Source organism: Canis lupus, chromosome 4 (genome assembly GCF_011100685.1).
Source record: "Canis lupus familiaris isolate Mischka breed German Shepherd chromosome 4, alternate assembly UU_Cfam_GSD_1.0, whole genome shotgun sequence".
Classification (NCBI taxonomy): domain Eukaryota; kingdom Metazoa; phylum Chordata; class Mammalia; order Carnivora; family Canidae; genus Canis; species Canis lupus.
In genome coordinates, this window is record NC_049225.1 from 23,588,301 (window position 1) to 23,608,045 (window position 19,745).

Genomic DNA, 19,745 nt, shown 5'->3' on the forward strand with positions numbered 1-19,745 from the left:
CAGAAGCTGTTAGCCAAACAATACCCAAAGTTCAAATAGCAGGTAAATATTCAAATTCTTACCAGCCAGAATGGAGAGACTATTCTTAAATACACAGAACAATGACCAGAGATACCAGAAAGGATACACCTTAGTAGTGAAGCTAAATTAGCCCTACAGTAAAGCATACTCTACATCTGCCCCTAAGGGGCTTAAAAACAAACTTTGGAGGGGCACCTGGGTGGCTCAGTGGTTGAGCATCTGCCTTTGGCTCAGGTCAGGATCAGAGAGTCCTAAGATCTAGTCCCACATCGGGCTCCCGGCGGGGAGCCTGCTTCTCCACCTGCCTTTGTCTCTGTCCCACCCTCTGTGTCTTTCATGAATAAATAAATAAAATCTTTTCAAAAAATTAAATCTTTAAAAAAATCTATTAAAATTTAAGGTTTACTCTCCTTTAACCCACATATTCTATTTCTAAGAATCTGTCTCAGAATATATCTCAAAGAGTGGATGGAACTGAAGGGTATTATGCTGAGTGAAATAAGTCAATCAAAGGACAAACATATGGTCTCACTCATTTGGGGAATATAAAAATAAAGGGGAAAGGAGAAAAAATGAGTGGGAAATATCAGAAAGGGAGACAGAACATGAGAGACTCCAAACTCTGGGAAACGAACTAGGAGTGGTTGAAAGGGAGGTGGGCGGGGGCTGGGGGTGACTGGGTGGCAGGCACTGAGGGGGGCACTTGATGGGATGAGCACTGGGTGATATTCTATATGTTGGCAAATTGAACACCAATAAAAAATAAATTTATCTAAAAATAAAAACAAAAACAAAAACAAAAGAAAAAATAAAATATATTTCAAAAAATAAATAAATTTATTTCAAAAATATATATATCTCTCAAAGAAATCATCAGCTAAGACATAAAGATGCACATACAAAAATGTTCATTATAGTAATATTAATAAAAATAATTTCCTTTAACGGTCCATTAATAGAGGATTGATGAAATAAGTTAGGGTACTGGGGCACCTGATTGGTACAGTTGGCTAAGCATCCAACTCTTGGATTGGGTTCAGGTGGTGATCTCAATGTTATGCAATGGAGCTCTGAGTCAGGCTCACGCTCAGCGAAGAGTCTGCTTGAGATTCTCTTCCTCACCCTCTGCCTCTGCACCTCCCACCTGTGCTCTCTCTCTAAAAATAAATAAGTAAATCTTTTTTTTAAATGTTAGGGTACATTCATAGAATACAGCAATTTAAAATAGTAATTAGGGGCAGCCCGGGTGGCTCAGTGGCTTAGCGCCACCTTCAGTCCCTGGTGTGGTCCTGGAGACCCGAGATCGAGTCCCACGTCAGGCTCCCTGCATGGAATGGAGCCTGCTTCTCCCTCTGCCTGTGTCTGTGCCTCTCTCTCTCTCTCTCTCTCTGTGTGTGTCTCTCATGAATAAATAAATAAAGTTTAAAAAAATAAAATAAAATAGTAATTAGGCCACCTGGGTGGCTCAGTTGGTTGTGTGACCAATTCTTGGTTTCAGCTGGGGTTGTGGGATTGTGCCCTGAGTTGGACTCTGTTCACTCCAAAATCTGCTTGAGATTCTTTCCCCCCCGCCCCCCCTTCCTCTCTACTCCTCCCAAAGCTTGCACTTGCTCACTCTCAAAAAAATAAATAAAATCTTTAAAATAGTAATTAGGTTTACATGTATTTACTTGAAACATGCTGTTAAGTCAAAAAGTAGTTACAAAACACTGTGTATGACAAACTTTATTTTAATAAATGTATATAACAAATACATCTATAAACTCAAAAACTTGAAGAGCCAACTTTATACCAACAGGTGTCATCACTTTCCTACAAACAGGAGAATGTTGAGCCCTTTCTTATTTTAGAGATGAAGAAATGATCAGAGATAACAAATGAACGTCAGAGGAACCAAATCAAGACTGAATGCCATAGTCTTTCATGAAACAACTCCTATCTCAATGCTCTTCAAAGCTACAGGGGAGTGGGGGGAGGGGGGACGCAGTGCTGGGCTGGCTCAGTGTGCAGACCATGCAACTCCTGATCTTGGAGTTGTAAATTCGAGCCCTACATTGGGTGCAGAGATTATTACTTAAAAATAAAATCTTTAAAAAAAAAAAAGCTACTAGAAGGGAACTCACCTAAATAGAGGTAATAAATTCAGAGTACCACTGGAAAATGCCTAAAGGCTTTTGCAGCCATCTGTCTATTGTTCTAACATCAAAATGAAATTCACAAAAAATTTCTTCCATATAATAGGTAGATAATGATCTCTTACTACTTATTTACTCTTCTACCCTGGGCTCCCCTGCTGTTATCAGAACCTGATTTAGATGGAGGAAGAAAGCAATGTCACTATGGAGTCTCCCTGAAAGCAGGAAGGAAGCACTCTGGACTGATTAAGGCCAGCATGACATTCACAGTGGCCAATCTCATTCCAGTTGAGTTAAAGTAATCATTCTCCAGTATTTGTTCCCTGTCAGCCCAAGTCAAGAGCCAAAAGAAAAGTGAGAAAGTGTACACACACACACACACACACAGAAAAAAGGCTTATTACAGGCTGCTTGTCACATACCAATATTTCTAACATTTTAAAAAATATATATAACTACTGAGCTTCAATGTTAGTATTTACAAGGTAAAATTAATTCCAAAATTTGCCAGCACCCCAGCCCCAAATTTACCAGCCCATATTGAAACTTCAGGGTTCCCGATTTTCTCCTATCCCACCTTCTACTGAAAATGAAATTATTTTGCTATAAAATGCTGAGAGGAAAAAAAATATTCTGATGGCTTACTAATTTTATATATATGTGTAGTATTTGGCTTACAGATGTGCCTTTGTTCAAGCACATAAATATCAAGTTAATCACTTAAAAATGGGTTATATAATGGTACTGTCTACTCATATTTCCCAGTCTGAATCTACTCACCTTTGTAGCCTTTTTTTTTTTTTTTTTAATGATTTTATTTAAAATGTCATGAAAGACAAAGAGAGAGGCAGAGGGAGAAGCAAGCTCCATGCAGGGAGCCCAATGTGGAACTTGATCCCAGGACTCCAGGATCACACGCTGAGCTACCCAGGTGTCCCGGTAGCCTCCTTTTTAAAAAAAATTTTGTTTTAATTTGAGTAGAGTTGACACACAATGTTACATTAGTCTCAAGTGTACAGCACAATGATTCAACTTCTCTATATCTTATCCCATGCTGTAGTCTCCTTCTTAAATAATCAATCTTATCAATTCCCACTCCTAGTCCCACACAAGTACTTGGATTCTAATACTTCTGTATCTGTGTATCTATATTTCATTATATTCTAACACTTAAGAGCCAGTTTTAGAGGCACCTGTGTGGCTCAACTAGTTAAGTATCTGACTCTTGATCTCAGCTCAGCTCAGGTCTTGATCTCAGGGTTGTGAGTTGAAGCCCCATGTGGGCTCCACACCCAGCATGGAGCCCACTTTAAAAAAAAAAAAAAAAAAAAAAAGACCCAGCTCGAGCAATAGAACAGGATAAGGGAAAGGAAAGGAAAAGAAAAAAGGAGGGGGAAAAAAGGAACAAAAGACGGAAGAATCTTGTAAAAACTTTCACCCAGAACATTTTCATTAACCTAGCACACAACTATTAAAGACAGCCCTCATCTTTTCTTAATACACCAAGGAATACTAATAATTTTAATCTAAGTAGTCATAAAAATAGCAGAAGTAGTAGCTACCATTTATGATATGCTTATTATGTGTCAAGCACCACGCTGAGTACTCTACATTACCTCATTTAATCCTTCCTACAAAGCAAGCTATAAAGGTCTGGAGAGGGGATACCTAGGTGGCTCAGTCAATTAAGTGTCTAACTCATGGTCTTGGCTCAGGTTTTGAGTTTGAGCCCCATGTTGGGCTCCATGCTGGGCATGGAGCATATTTAAAAGGAAAAAAAAAAAGATTTAGAGAGATTCACTTGGGCAGTCCTGGTGGCTCAGCAGTTTAGCGCCTGCCTTTGACCCAGAGTGTGATCCTAGAGACCTGGGATTGAGTCCCACGTCTGGCTCCCTGTATGGAGCCTGCTTCTCCCTCTGCCTGTGTCTCTGCCTCTCTCTGTGTGTGTCTCTCATGAATGAATAAATAAAAATCTAAAAAAAAAAAAAAAAAAAAAAACCTACTTAAAAAAAAAAGATAGAGAAGTTCACTTGTCCAAGTCTACACAGATCGAGGAACCCAGAATCACACTCAGGTTCATCTGTTTCAAGAACCAAAGATATCAACCACTGTTCTATTTCATTCTGTATGCTTTTACTCCTCTCAATCATGTAATGATTGAAAAAACACAGCATGGATAGACATCTATATGCATAAAAATGAACTTTGACCTAAATGTCACACCTAATATAAAAATTCACTGGATCATAGATCTAAATATAAAAAAGTAAAATTACATGGGACACCTGGGTGGCTCAGCTGTTGAGCGTCTGCCTTTGGATCAGGGTGTGATCCCGGAATACCGGAATTGAGTCCCACACTGGCCTTCCTGCATGGAGCCTGCTTCTCCCTCGGCCTGTGTCCCTGCCTCTCTTTCTGTGTGTCTTTCATGAATAAATAAATAAAATCTTAAAAAAAAAAAAAAAAAAGAAAAGTAAAATTACAAAAATGCTACAGATAACCTTGGTGACCTGGGGTTAAACAAAGAGTTCCTAGACATGGCACTAAAAGCACAATCCATAAAAGAAAAATTAATAAATTGGATTTCACCAAAATTTAAAACTTTTACTCTGCAAAAGGCACTAGTAAGAGAATGAAAAGAAAAGCCATGGCCTGGAAAAAAAATATCTGGAAACCCCATATCCTTGAAAGGACTTGTAACAAGAAAAAATATAAAAGAACTTTTCACAACTCTACAGTAAGAAAACAAATAATTTTACAATAGGCAAAAGATGTGGACATCTCACCAAAGAGGATATAAAGATAGCAAAAAAAGCACAACCAAAAAATCTAAACACACCCCAAGAAGTCCATTTTACTACATGATAATTTTTAAGATAAAATAAAAGATTTTTATATTCTTGTTGATAACTAGTTAACTACAGGTTTTAAAAAAGTTACAACTTTACCTCTTGTTATATATCAAGATACATTCCAAATAAACTAAAATGTTAAATGTAAATTGTGAAGTAATACTGATCCTCTTAATATACATGAAGCTCTTACAAATAAATTTAAAAAATGAATGCTCAGAGAAAAATGGGACAAGACATGAAGAAACAAGAAAATATGAAAAAGTCTTATCTCACCAATATCAAATAAATGAACAACCAAGCAACAAGCTAATATTTTTTGTCAACTGGATTACAAAAAACGAAACAAAAAAAAAAACTTAAAATAATAGTAACACCAATATTGGCAAGGGTAGGAAAAGGAACCTAAAGAAAACTAGTCTGACACTGAAGTATTCTAGCATTTCCTGAAGGTAATGTGAAATATATATCAAAACCCTCAAACGCACATGCACATACTCTTTTTCCATTTTCAGGAATTTACTAAGAAACTAGATTAGTGTAGAAAAATATACACAGAAGAAAAGTCATAATGACATTATTTACAACAATGAAAAAAATTTTAAAGATAAATTATTATTATGTGATCTGGGAAGCAAAGGCAAAAGAAAAATTACATTTCCTTACTACTTACAGCCCACTGACAAATCCTTCAAACAGGCAGAGTGACATTCCTTTAGGAACTCAGCTGCCTTATTTGATACTCTGTTAAGGGCTAAAGGCAATCTTAGCTCAACATTATCCTCCCAGGATCCTGTAACTCTACTATAACACATAAAAATTCCTTTGGACACTTCCTTTATCTCTATCCCCCAAGGTATATGTTAGCAATCCTCCCCTAAGCATATGGCCTATCAATATACTTCTGAAGGGTCTCATGACTAGGGTTTTTACTACACAGTAATAAATGATCTTGTCCTAACAGTTTGCCCTTGAGGTCTTAGAAACCTTGCTCCCGAAGTTCCTTAGAGACATACGCTTTTCCTAACCTCCTCCTAACTTGAAAGTATATAATCAAGCCACTCCTCATGACCCCGGTACAGCTTTTTCTGCCCACAGGTCTTGTCCCTGTCCTTTAATAAAACCATGCTTTTGCAACCAAGAGGTCTCAAGAATACTTTCTTGGCTGTTCGTTCTGAACCCTACCACTTCAAACCACATTATTATATATCCATGTAATAGAATACTAAGTAGTCACTAAAAATCAAGTTATCTGAACTGTTATCAAAATAAGATTATGTTATTTTAGTTATCACTGCTATGACTTCCTTCCTGTCTCCAAAGCAAAAGGAAAGATTTTTGTTCAATGACAAAACAATGATCATGGTATAATGCAAAATGTCAAGGAAAGCAGGATATAGAAGCATACAGAAGCCAAATTCTATTTTTTTTAAACATTTGTGCATGTGCCACAATATTATCTCTCAGTGGTGAGATTATGTGTGACTTTTATTCATCTTTTATTTTCTAAACCTTCTGTAAAAAAGGTGTATTAAAAAAACAAAAAACAAAAAACATATATTCATAAATTTTTTTAAATCAATGTTTCTTTAAATTGTCCAAAATTATATACACAAGGAGTTTTCAAACTTGTTTCTAGGGGGCGCCTGGGTGGCTCAGTGGGGTAGGCATCTGACTTCAGTTCGGTATATGATGGAACTGAAGGGTCCTAAGATGGAACCCCAAATCAGGCTCCCCACCAAGGCTCCCCACTCGGTGGAGAGTCAGCTTTTCCCTCTGTCCCTCCCCTGCTCATACTATCTCAAATAAATAAATCTTTAAAAAGACAAAAAAAACACCTGTTTTCTAATCTAGATTATCTGCTGTTATCTTGGTCACAAGCATTTCACTGTTACATAAGAATGACAATTCTATATGCAAATTTCTTCTAGTTACTAACCCCAAATAAGCCATTACCACCTAGGGCAGAAGATCTACAGATAATGGCACCTCATTAACATTGCCACCCTCAAGGTGCAGAATAGTATCTATATTAGAATACTACTTTTATGTCTTGAAATTTTTTTTAAGATTTTATTTATTTATTCATGAGAGACACACACAGACAGAGAGAGAGAGAGAGAGGGAGGCAGAGACACAGGCAGAGGGAGAAGCAGGCTCCCTGCAGGGAGCCTGACGTGGGACTTGATCCCGGGTGTCCAGGATCAAGCCCTGGGCTGAAGGCGCGCTAAACTGCTGAGCCACCAGGGCTGCCCCATGTCTTGAAATTTTTAAAGAATATGTCAGTAATATGCAGAGGCTTATGTGCTGATATATCTATACTTTTTATTCACTTCAGAATCAAAAAGAAAACATAAGAAATGGCTAGCCTTTTTGGTAGAAGAAGAAATGTGTATCTTTCTACTGTCTGAATTATAAATCTCCTTTTTTGTAGTTTTTCTTTTTAACTCTTTGTTCTGTTTTGTTTGCTGCTTACCATGGAGCACTTCTCCAGTACTTCCTCCTGGAACTTCAGGAATCTCTCCTGAACCTCAGCTTCATTGAGGAAAAAGGCAAGGAAGTGAGTGAAGGGCTGCTTTCTTCTAAAAGTCAGCAAAAGAACATCAATCCGAGTTCGAGCTGATATTACACCACTTCGATGCTGGCCAGTGATTACTGCAAGCAAATAAAGGGGAGAGGATGTTTAACACAACCACCCAAAACTTGTAAAGTAAGTGACCTTCAATACTGTCATCTCTGCAGAGTCAAACAGTCCCAAATGTGTACATAATTTCTGAACAAGGTTTTTTACCAAAGGTAAAAAAAAATCGCTAATGAACTCAATTAAGCAGGATGAGGTTTAAAAACAGTATCCTAAAAAATATACATATATATCCTTGGGGCACCAGGATGATTCAATCAGTTAAGCGTCCAACACTTGATTTCAGCTCAGGTCACGATCTCAAGACTGTGAGATTGAGCCCTGTGTGTTGGGCTTATGTTGGACATGGAGCCTGCTTAATATTCTCCTTCTACCTCTCCCGTGACCCTTCCCCCCACCTCTCTCTAAAGAACAAAACAAAACCAGAATATCCTTAAGACCACTTGATGAAGTAGAAAAATGAGTGTAAAAAGCTACATAGCAAACCTTCATACCTTGCAGGTAGGAATGTAAAATGGTACAGCAGCTACAGAACAGCTACAGCAGTTCCTAAAAAAAGAGAACTACCATATGACCAGCAATTCTACTCCTAGACAGAAATCCAAAGAAGTAAAAGCAGGTATTTACAGGGCACCTGGTGATTCAGTCAGTAGAGCATGTGACTTGATCTTGAGGTCATAAGTTTGAGTCCCATATTATAGGCAGAGTTTACTTGAAAAAAAAAAAAAAAAAGAATAGATTTTTAAAAATAATATGAAATACAAGAAAAAAATCCAGGAAAAAAAAAAAAAAACCAGGGATGCCTGGGTGGCTCAGTGGTTGAGCATCTGCCTTCAGCACAGGGAGTGATCCCAGGGTCCTGGGATCAAGTCCCACATCGGGCTCCCTGCATGGAGCCTGCTTCTCCCTCTGCCTGTGTCTCTGCCTCTCTCTGTCTTTCATGAATAAATAAAATCTTTAAAGAAAAAAGTCCTATCTTGATACAATGAAATATTATTCAGCCCCTCAAAACAAGAATACAGTACAGATACATGCAAAAATATAAATGAATCTTGAAAACATTATACTAAGTGGAAGACATCATTTACAAAGTGCCACTGTATGCTTCCATTAACAGGAAGGAGCCAGAACAGGCAAATGCAGAAATGCAGAGGGAAAGAAAGTAGATCAGTGGTAGCCAAGGACTGGAGGTAGGAAGGATTGGGGAGTGACTGCTTAATGGGTATAACATTTCCTTTGGGGAGGATAAAAATGTTCTGAAACTAGATAGTGCTGCCTCTCTGTCTCTGTCTCTCTCTGTGTCTCTCATGAATAAATGAATAAAATCTTAAAAAAAAAAAAAAAAAGAAGAGGGATCCCTGGGTAGTTCAGCAGTTTGGCGCCTGCCTTTGGCCCAGGGCGTGATCCTGGAGTCCTGGGATCAAGTCCCACATCAGACTCCTTGCATGGAGCCTGCTTCTCCCTCTGCCTGTGTCCCTGCCTCTCTCTCTCTCTCTCTGTCTCTCATGAATAAATGAATAAAATCTAAAAAAAAAAAAAAAGAAACTAGATAGTGGTGGTGGTTATTATACAACATTGTAAATGGACTACACACCACTGAATTCAACACTTTAAAATGGCCAGAATGGAAAAAATAAAAATAAAAATAAAAATAAATAAATAAAAATAAAAATAAAAATAAATAAAATGGCCAAAATGGGAGGTCCCAGGCTGGCTCAGTTGATAGAACATGTGATTCTTGATCTGGAGGTAAAGTTTGAGCCCCACATGAGGTGTAGATTTCCCTTTAAAAAAATTTGTTGGCGGGATCGAATCCCACGTCGGGCTCCCAGTGCATGGAGCCTGCTTCTCCCTCTGCCTGTGTCTCTGCCTCTCTCTCTCTCTCTCTGTGACTATCATAAATAAATTAAAAAAAAAAAATTTAAAAAAAAAAGGGATCCCTGGGTGGCGCAGCGGTTTGGCGCCTGCCTTTGGCCCAGGGCGCAATCCTGGAGACCCGGGTTCGAATCCCACGTCGGGCTCCCAGTGCATGGAGCCTGCTTCTCCCTCTGCCTGTGTCTCTGCCTCTCTCTCTCTCTCTGTGACTATCATAAATAAATTAAAAAAAAAAATTAAAAAAAAAAAATTTGTTGGGGGGATCCCTGGGTGGCTCAGTGGTTTAGCGCCTGCCTTTGGCCCAGGGCATGATCCTGGAGTCCCCGGATCGAGTCCCACATTGGGCTCCCTGCATGGAGCCTGCTTCTCCCTCTGCCTGTGTCTCTGCCTCTCTCTCTTCTCCCTCTGTGTCTCTCATGAATAAATAAATAAAATCTTTTTTTTTTTAATTTTTATTTATTTATGATAGGCACACAGTGAGAGAGAGAGAGAGGCAGAGACAGAGGCAGAGGGAGAAGCAGGCTCCATGCACCGGGAGCCTGACGTGGGATTTGATCCTGGGTCTCCAGGATCACGCCCTGGGCCAAAGGCAGGCGCTAAACCGCTGCGCCACCCAGGGATCCCAATAAAATCTTTTTAAAAAGACTGTCAAAATGGTAAACTTTATGTTGTATACGTTTTAGCCACACACAAAAAAAGTATGAATATATGACATCAAAATTCAAATAACAATAAAAAAATTTCAGAGCAAAAAACTGAATTTTCTGTCATGTCAATTTTACCTCAATTTAAAAATTACGGTGGCTGAAAAAAAAAATTACGGTGGCTGTAATTACTAGAGATTCACTACAATGAAAAACCAAAGGAGAGTCTACTACAACATATATAATCTTACTGTATATGTATGAAAACAGAAAATTAAAGTAAAATATTTATCTATAATTATATGGATGGATACCAACTGTCCATGTTTTGGTATAATTTGGCCTTCTCTGATCTGGGCTATGTCTTTCTGTCTAAATGAAAGGTGGGAGCACAAAGCATAGACCACTGTCTGCAGAGAAACAAAATCATTTAGTGATTACATAATCTCTGTGTAAACTGAGATTAAATCTCTAGGTTGTAGAACTGACAGGGCTTGGTTCAAAACAGCAACTAAGGGGATCCCTGGGTGGCGCAGCGGTTTGGCGCCTGCCTTTGGCCCAGGGCGTGATCCTGGAGACCCAGGGTCGAATCCCACGTCAGGCTCGCTGCATGGAGGCTGCTTCTCCCTCTGCCTCTCTCTCTCTCTCTCTCTCTCTCTCTCTCTGGGTGACTATCATAAATAAATAAAAATTTAAAAAAAAAAAAAAAAAAAACAGCAACTAAGGAAAGATGCAAAAGATATGAACAATGAACAAAATTGGCATTTCAATAAACTATTTATTATAACTGTGAAAGAGACTTATTAATATGATATAAAATATTGAAGTATTAATTGTAATAGTAGCAAAATGGGCTATGCATTTTAAAGACCACAGTCTGTCCTTCCATGCAACTACAAAGTGAAAGAAGTAATTCCATTTATTTATCCTAATACTCTTCATTAAAGCATTTGAAATTTTTTTTTTTGCACTTGAAATTTTCTATAAGAACAACCTTTCTATTCCTCAATAAGAATGAAAGCATCATACCCATTTTACTACAAGGAAACAAGATAGAAAATTCTAGGAAAAGAAGCAGATTATGAATGAATTGACTAACAGAGAGCCTGAGAACCATTTGCCTAAGTCAAAAATTGACAGGAGTAATAACCAAAAAATGTAATAAAATTAAAGTAGTAGATATATGGTGTTTTCTAAGAGCATCATTTATATTATCAGATAGAACACTTGGAGAATCCAAAAGACTCAACTGCTAGTGAAGGGAAGTATCCATAACAGGTACTCAAATATTGTGCTAGAGAAATTGATAAAGGAGGGTTCAAAGGCAAACTGGAACAAAATTAAAGGAAAGTAAAAATTATCTCTACTAGAGACCAAATTGTGGTAAGAAACCAGAAGGAAAAGGAACAGAAGGGAAGGAAACATAAAAGTCATGTTTATGTTTTATTTCTGTCAAAGTCTGGTACAAAATGCTGAATCTACTCTTTTTCATTGAGAAGGTGGTTTCATCTCTGTAACACAGTAAACTGATAAGGACACTCACTTAAAGGGGCTCAGACTGATTTCCAGAAAAGAGTCAAAGTTGTTCAATTCATGACTAAAAAGCAAATACAATGAAGTTAGAAATATTCTACAAACACTAATATCTGAGAAGACCAGAATTTGAGTGGCAAGCATCTAGGGACTCTAACAAGGGATGGATAGGAAAAATAGAGTTAAAGGTATTGACATTAAACTTTTTAAGATTTTATTTATTTATTAGGAGCAGGCACGTGCCTGGGTGGCTCAGTTGGTTGGGCATCTGTCTGCCTTCAGCTCATGTCATGATCCCAGTGTTTTGGGATTGAGCCCTGTGTCAGAGTCCTTGCTCAGTGGAGAGCCTGTTTCTCCCTCTCGCTCCCTCTGGAAACAGGTTCCCCACCAGCAGAGAGCCCAACATAGGGCTCGATTGAATTTTTACTTATTTATTTTTATTATTTACTCATGACACACAGAGAGACACAGAGAGAGAGAGAGAGACAGGCAGAGGGAGAAGCAGGCCCCATGCAGGGAGCCCGATGTAGGACTCGATCCCGGGTCTCCAGGATCATGCCCTGGGCCGAAGGTGGTGCTAAACTGCTGAGCCACTCAGGCATCCCCTCAATTGAACTTTTAGAAACCAATTCTCTAACTACAATGACAGTATCATTTTGAAAGCATCTTCTGATATCCCGTTACCTGAGACTTCAAAACAGATTAGATGACCAAATCCTTGTTGAGAGGACAAATTAGAACCTAACAGATCATTTCCTTCTTTAGTATCTCTAATGTTAGAGAGGCAAAAGGAATAAATGACAGCAAATACCACACCAGTGCAACCTTAGTCTCACATCACAACTCAACTTACTCTAACCAATAATTGATTTTTCTATATACTCTACTTCCCTGCAAGACCAATATACCCGTTTATCTGCCTGTTTTTCCATTAAATTAGTTCCACTAAATTTTTACTTTGAACAATTAGACATACTTGGTTTCACACTGAAATATTTGTGCTTTCTAAGTCAAAATGGAATCTTTACAAACCCGCCTACCCTTTCCTGGGTATGTTTTGGAATGACTCCGATAGCTTAAAATGGCTAAGCTCTCCACATTTATAGCATGTTATAATTTTTACTGCAATAAAAATTATTATAGTTACTATATGGTTAGAAAAAATGAGGAATACATTCAACTGTTAATAGTGATTATGTCTGAGGTTCATATACTAAGACTTCCCTTGATGTTTCACATATAATTTCTGTAAGCTTTTGGTTTTTTTGAAAGCATGTATTAATTTATAATCAGGAAAAAAGTAGATAAAGAAATGAACTTTACTGCAATTATAAAATTAATATTTGCTGCTTGAACTTTAAAACTTAAGGAAAGACATGGGTTTTTCTATCTTTAATTTTATTTTAATCTGTAATTTTCTTTAACTTTCTTTATATTTCTTTAATAAATCTTTAATCTTCTATCTGTAATATTTATTTTAATCAAAGTCCTTCAAAAATGTCATTAAAGTTCTCATGTTAGGGTCTGCTGATATTACCAAAGGGCTAGGGAAAACTCTACCTTTACTGTCTAATACAGGAACCCACACTCAACGAGTTAAATTAAAAGTTAAATGAATTAGAGGGGTGCTTGGGTGGGTCGATCAGTTAATCACCTGTCTTTGGCTCCGGTTATGATCCCAGAGTCCTGGGATGGAGCCCTGAATCAGGTTCCCTGCTGGGCAGGGAGGCTGCTTCTCCCTCTGCCCCTCCCCCTACTTACTTTTTTTTTCTCTCTCTCTCTCAAATAAATAAAATCTTTTTAAAAAAGAAATTTAAAAAAAAGAAATTAAATGAATTAGAAGTAAACGGAATTAAAAGTTCAGTTCCCCAGTCATACTAGCCACATTTTAAGTACTCACAATCCCACATGCTAGTGGCTCCTGTACTGGAGAGTGGAGGTATAAAACATTTCCATCATCACAGAAAGTCCTTTTGGACAGCACTGTCCTACGGTCAACTGCTTCTAGCTGCCTAGAGGCAACTGCCATGATGATTATTCTTACATAGCACAAAATGAAACAAGTACTAGTAATTTTTTTCCTAAAACTTAATAAAACCTATGGGTAATTATAAAAAAACTTATTATTGGTGGCTGCTGCACTTATTTGACTTTGAAAAAGTCCTATCATTTTAGAATGAGTTTCCAAAAATTTTCTTCCCTACAGTGCCCTTCACTCAAAGCCATTTTACAACACAAGCCTGTGCTCTTGGTTCATAATGATACCTGGTACAGACACTTTCTGACTTAATTTATACTGAACTATTTTTCCTCACCTGAGCAGTTACTTGATTCAGGTTGTTATTCTAATCATTACTTCTATAATATCCTTCCCAGTCTACAAAGCAAGGTAAAAACAAGAGAACCCTTCTGGGGAAGTGCTGAACTTTATTGCAAATTTGCTAACCTCAATGGTTTTCTCTAACTTGAAACAATTCACAAACTCCATTTCAAGCTAATAAGGCATAAAAGGATCTTCCTAATACACAAGAAAATCTGGAAGCTTTTTTATAACATCAGTACATGGTAAAGTATAAACTGAAGACCCAGATATTCAATCAAGATGAGGCTGTATAACTACATCTTTCCTCATTTGGGAGATCAATACTGATATATTATGAAAAGGCCAATTGTTACAGAACCCCATAAAGAATACAGTCGCTATTCAATTCTACCCAGGGTCACTAAAAAAAAAAAAAAAAATCACTAAATTGGGTCACACTATTCCACACTCACACAAAAGTGACTGCAAATATAACTTATATATACCGAGTCTCACCAATTTCTCCTTCTTGTCCAGGCTTAGGAATGCTAATAGAAGTTTTGGTTTCCACTTCTAGCTTCTTCCTAGTGTCCCCTCTCTTTCCAACTATATGCCTATAATATAAAGAAAAATTAATTAATGGAAGGATATTAAGTCAAATGTATCAGAATAGAGAATTCCATCATGTTTAAATCATATGGGACCAGAGATACTCCCTTACAGAAAAGTGCTTCAGTAAAGGCTCAATATTTGTAGAAGAAATTAAAAGCTGTATAGCTTTATAGAATTGCACTCATTGGCAAAATGATGCCCTACAGTCAATTTAATGAATAAACAAAAATAACCATGCCATGTCCAAAACCTGTTGCCTCTTCAATATTAGATTCAAAATCTAGGTCTGAAATTCATTGAAAAGAAAGCTGGTATCACCTCAAAAGGCACTTTCAGCAACCAGTTTAGGGAAAACACTGGCCTTTAGAGAGCAAATTAACTAAATTAGGAGTTCATCCTAAAAGAATTATCCTTGGGGGCCCCTGGGTGGCTCAGTTGGTTAAAAATCTGCTTTGGGGGCAGCCCCAGTGGTCCAGTGGTTTAGTGCTGCCTTCAGCCGGGGGTGTAATCCTGGAGACCCAGGATCAAGTCCCGCATCGGGCTTCCTGCATGGAGCCTACTTCTCCCTCTGCCTATGTCTCTGCCTCTTTCTCCCTCTCTGTGTCTGTCATGAATAAATAAATAAAAATCTTCAAAAAAAAAAAATCTGCCTTGGGCTCAGGTTATGATCCCAGAGTCCTGGGACCAAGCCCCATACTGGGCATCTTGATCAGTGGGGAACCTGCTTCTTCCTCTTTCTGCTCCCCCTGCTTGTGTGCGCTCTCTGTCAAAAAAACAAATAAAATCTTTTTAAAAAATAAATAAGGCTGCATGGAGCCTGCTTCTCCCTCTGCCTCTCTCTGTGTCTCTCATGAATAAAACACAAAATCTTTAAAAAATAAAATAAAATAAAATAAAATAAAATAAAATAAAATAAAATAAAATAAAATAAAAATAAATAAAATAATTATCCTTGATAAATAAAGTAAGAGTAAGGAACTTAGCAAAGAGAAGGGCCCACCATTTAGGACAGATTATTCAGAATAGCTTCAAAAGCAAAAAGAGTAAACAGGTAACTCTCGGGCTGAATTCACATATACATGTTTTGTTCAGGAGATTTCGTCTAAAAATTGGGAAATTTCACCTTAAAAATATAGATTTCCGGGTTTTTTAGAAAAATTAGATCTGACAACTCACAGCAATAATAGGCTGGAGCTTACTCTCATCCCTAAAACTGGAACAGGGGCTCATCACAATCCCCATCACTCCCTACTCCGTTTCATCTACTCTACTTCAATTGACTCACTTACATTACTTCCTGGGCCACTTAGAATAAATCTGACAATCCAAGGTTATCTTCTGGAGCCCATAGTCATTAGAGGTGTTAGAGTAAATGAGACCACTGGATCCCAGGAGAAAAGTTTCAGTCTTTAAAGCATTAAAGACTCAAAGAGAAGACTATAATGAGAAAAAAACTTCATCATCAACGGCATTTCAGCTTCTACGATTTCAATTACAGTATCCAACAACATGGGTGACTAGGTCTAAAACTGTGCATTTGTTTTTACATGGAATAACCAGCCCAGTTACTTCCATTAAGATCCACCGTAGTAAGCTAGTTCAAACAAAAAAAACAAGATGTTTAGAAGAAGACTGAAATGCCATAATTTCCCTGTGGTTTTTCTGTGTTGGACTAGAGATTCAATGGCACCCACTTTGTCAGACTTTTGTCTTTCCAGGCCTTATCAATAGGGGTACTTTCACCCAGACTACTGTTTGTTAGCATGTGGCCAGTAGAGAACCTATTACAAAAAGCAGCTGGCTTGGGGCACCTGGCTGGCTCAGTCGGTAGAAGGTGCAACTCTTGATCTGAGGGTTGTAAACTCGAGCCCCATGTTGGGTGTAGAGATTAGTTAAAAATATAATCTTTAAAAATACATACACGCACACAAAAGTAGCTGGCTCAAGGTGTTAATAGTCTAGCCATTTTAGAAAGGAAATGGTTGAGGTTAAAGAAGTTTTAGACTCAAACAAGTCCTGGGCAAGTCATTAACCACTCTAAGCGGGATCCCTGGGTGGCGCAGCGGTTTGGCGCCTGCCTTTGGCCCAGGGCGCGATCCTGGAGACCCGGGATCGAATCCCACGTCGGGCTCCCGGTGCATGGAGCCTGCTTCTCCCTCTGCCTGTGTCTCTGCCTCTCTCTCTCTCTCTCTCTCTCTGTGACTATCGTAAATAAAAAAAAAAAAAAAAAAAAAACACTCTAAGCCTATTTCTTCACTTACAAAAATGTAGTGAATTATTATAACTAAGTATAATAAAGTTCTTATAAAGATTAAACGTGAAAAAAAAATTTTTTAAAAATAAAGATTAAACGTGATCATGTATAAAAGGGCTTCCCAGTGACTGGCACATAGCTCAGTACAGTCCATACTATCCTCATTAAGCCCATAATGACATCTTTCCAACTAACAGCATAGCCAGATTCAGAAGAGGTTTACAGGGGGAATCTAAAACATTCATTTCAATAATAAGACATACACAGTGAAAAGGTGACTCGTTTATTAAATATATAAAGAAATTCCTACCAGATCAAGTGATTCTCAATCTTGGCTACACACTGGGATCACTTGGAGAGGTTTAAAAACTAATGATGCCTGAGTCCAGCTCTCAGAGATTCTGATTTAATTGGTCTGGGGTGCACCCAAGTATAGGGAGTTTTAAAAGCTCCCCAGGTGATTCTAATGTGCATCTGATATCGGGAACTAAAATAAAGTATTATTACATCTAGCCAATGGATAGGTGTTACCACCATTAGGATTTGATTATAAATCAGTTTGGTCAAGTTTTTGATCTAAATGAACCTACAGAAATGATTAATAAGAAAGAAATCTTGGGACACCTGAGTGGCTCAGTGGTTGAATGACTGCCTTCGGCTCAGGGCATGATCCCAAAGTTCTGGGATCAAGTCCCACATCGAATTCCTTGCATGGAGCCTGCTTCCCCTCCATCTGCCTATGTCTCTGTCTCTCTCTGTCTCTCATGAATAAATAAATAAAATCTTTAAAAAAAAAAAAAAAGATCTTCCTAGTAAATACTGTCTATTAATTACAATTGAGCAGAACCAATATATAATCTAACATGCAAGTCATCTAAAATATAATGAATACTTAGAATATGTAGAATTCAGAAGATCATCAAATTGGAATCAAACATCTAAGGAATTTTTACACACCTTAGTGGTAGCAAATATACACATTAAGGAAAACAGTTACATTGATTTCATCAGGAAACTGAACCATGATTTTCTAAAATCCTGTTTTTTGGAAGAAAATGTCACTGGAACCTTAAAGAAGAATGAGCTGTCAGATTTAGCATTTGGTTTCTCATTTGGCCACATTCCAAGAGAAGGATTTCATCCTTAATAGGTGTTTCAGAATATTTTCAAGATTGGTGAAAATAAAATGATTTGCTTCTTGGAGCTTACAGGCATATGATTCCATATTTGTAGATCTCCTTTCACAGAGGAACTTGAACAGACTTAATTCACCTGCTACAACAGAAAAACAATTTACACACTTCCTAGGCCAGCCTATCTCTACAGGTGTCAGCCCAAAAGAAGCCAGTTAGCCACATAAGCTAACCATGATAGTGGTGAGACAGAGTGCAGGCAATCATGAAAGCAAGCAAGCACCCACTGAAGTGATCACAAGGTTTCCAAGCAAATTCATAATGGCAACCTTGAAGAAAGCATACCAGTCTTTGACAAACACTGGAGATTAATTGAACAGACACATTCCTGCCTTCCAGAAGTCTCCTATCTGCAGAGAAGACATCAAACAGTACACAAATAAATATAAATGGCTGAAAAATTCTACAAAGGAAAGGCAGAGGGTGTTATGAAAATATACGGTAATCAGTGTCGTTGGTAGGGATGATGGTGTCAAAGCAAGGTTCCCTAAGGAAGAATATAACTAGGTAAGAAAGAGAGTTATAAGGCAAAGGGAATAGCATATGCCAAAGATCTATGATAGGAAGGAGCAAAGGGGGATCCCTGGGTGGCGCAGCGGTTTGGCGCCTGCCTTTGGCCCAGGGCGCGATCCTGGAGACCCAGGATCGAATCCCACGTCGGGCTCCCGGTGCATGGAGCCTGCTTCTCTCTCTGCCTGTGTCTCTGCCTCTCTCTCTCTCTCTCTCTGTGTGACTATCATAAATTAAAAAAAATTTTTTTTAAATTTAAAAAAAAAAGGAAGGAGCAAAGGAATGTTTCAGGAACTGAAGAAAACTAGCTAGGCATAAGTGCAAAACCAGAAGAGCGAAAGGAGTTGAGACTGAAAAATGCAGGGCTGGCTAAGTCACATTCAGATTTCAGCACTATAGTGGAACAGAATTCCATCTTCAGTGGAAGGATGTTGATGGATTTAAGCAAAAGTAATAATCACATTTGCCTTATAGAAAGATCAATGTGAAGAACTGACTGGGAGAACAATAATCAATGTGGACAGCCTAGTAAGTAGGCTGTTTGAATTAACCCAAAAAAAGATGCAGCAGGGTGCTGGTCTTTCAATAAAGAACGCAATCAGTGGTAGACTCAAAAGATAGTTAAGAGGCAAAATCAACATGGCTTGGTGATACATTTGGAATGATGAAATTGATCCATAATCAGTCCTTAGAAATTCTAAGACATAAAACACGAAACTGTTTTGCCATTAGTAGTCAAGCACTGCAATATGTATGGGAAAGAGTCAGCTTCCTGAAGAGTTTCCTGGAAGTGTTTCCCGGGGGGGGGGGGGGGGGGGGGGCGCACTCACTTGTAGAGCAAGCTGGGGGCCTTCACCGTACACCGGAAACCTTGCTGTGTCTGCACCACCTCATAGGCATCACAGGGATCCTCTGCACACTCCACAAAGCCTGCAGAGAAACCATAACACCTCGCTTACAGCTGCTGCTCTGTGGACAGCAGTCTTCTCACCACTGGCCAACCATGCTCAAGGTTTCAAAAAACACATACACACAAAGAATAGCCCAAGACTTTATATTGCAGAATGCTGCTCCAACAGTCCTGACCTGCTCTTAGAAGAAAAACAAAAAACATATGACTAGTTTAAATCTTCCAGTCTTAGAACCTTGGAAAAGTAGTATATACATGCCACC

General features: G+C 38.2%; 2 protein-coding genes across 5 annotated transcripts in view; one reads left to right on the plus strand and one right to left on the minus strand.

The window, feature by feature from the left end:
* Nucleotides 1–19,745, minus strand: part of ASCC1 (activating signal cointegrator 1 complex subunit 1) — a 105,573-nt gene that overhangs the window by 81,963 nt on the left and 3,865 nt on the right. For all 4 annotated transcript variants that reach the window (XM_038534276.1, XM_038534277.1, XM_038534275.1 and 1 more), the window contains exons 3-5: nt 19,403–19,502; nt 14,520–14,617; nt 7,485–7,663 (exon numbers count right to left, since the gene is read on the minus strand). In XM_038534276.1, the coding sequence (XP_038390204.1) occupies nt 7,485–7,663; nt 14,520–14,617; nt 19,403–19,502 (377 nt within the window). The remainder of the gene's footprint in view (nt 1–7,484; nt 7,664–14,519; nt 14,618–19,402; nt 19,503–19,745) is intronic.
* The window catches only part of ANAPC16 (anaphase promoting complex subunit 16), a 28,756-nt gene continuing 16,461 nt past the window's right edge, over nt 7,451–19,745 (plus strand). The window contains exon 1 of the mRNA XM_038534281.1: nt 7,451–7,718. The gene's annotated coding sequence lies outside the window, so the exon portion shown is untranslated. The remainder of the gene's footprint in view (nt 7,719–19,745) is intronic.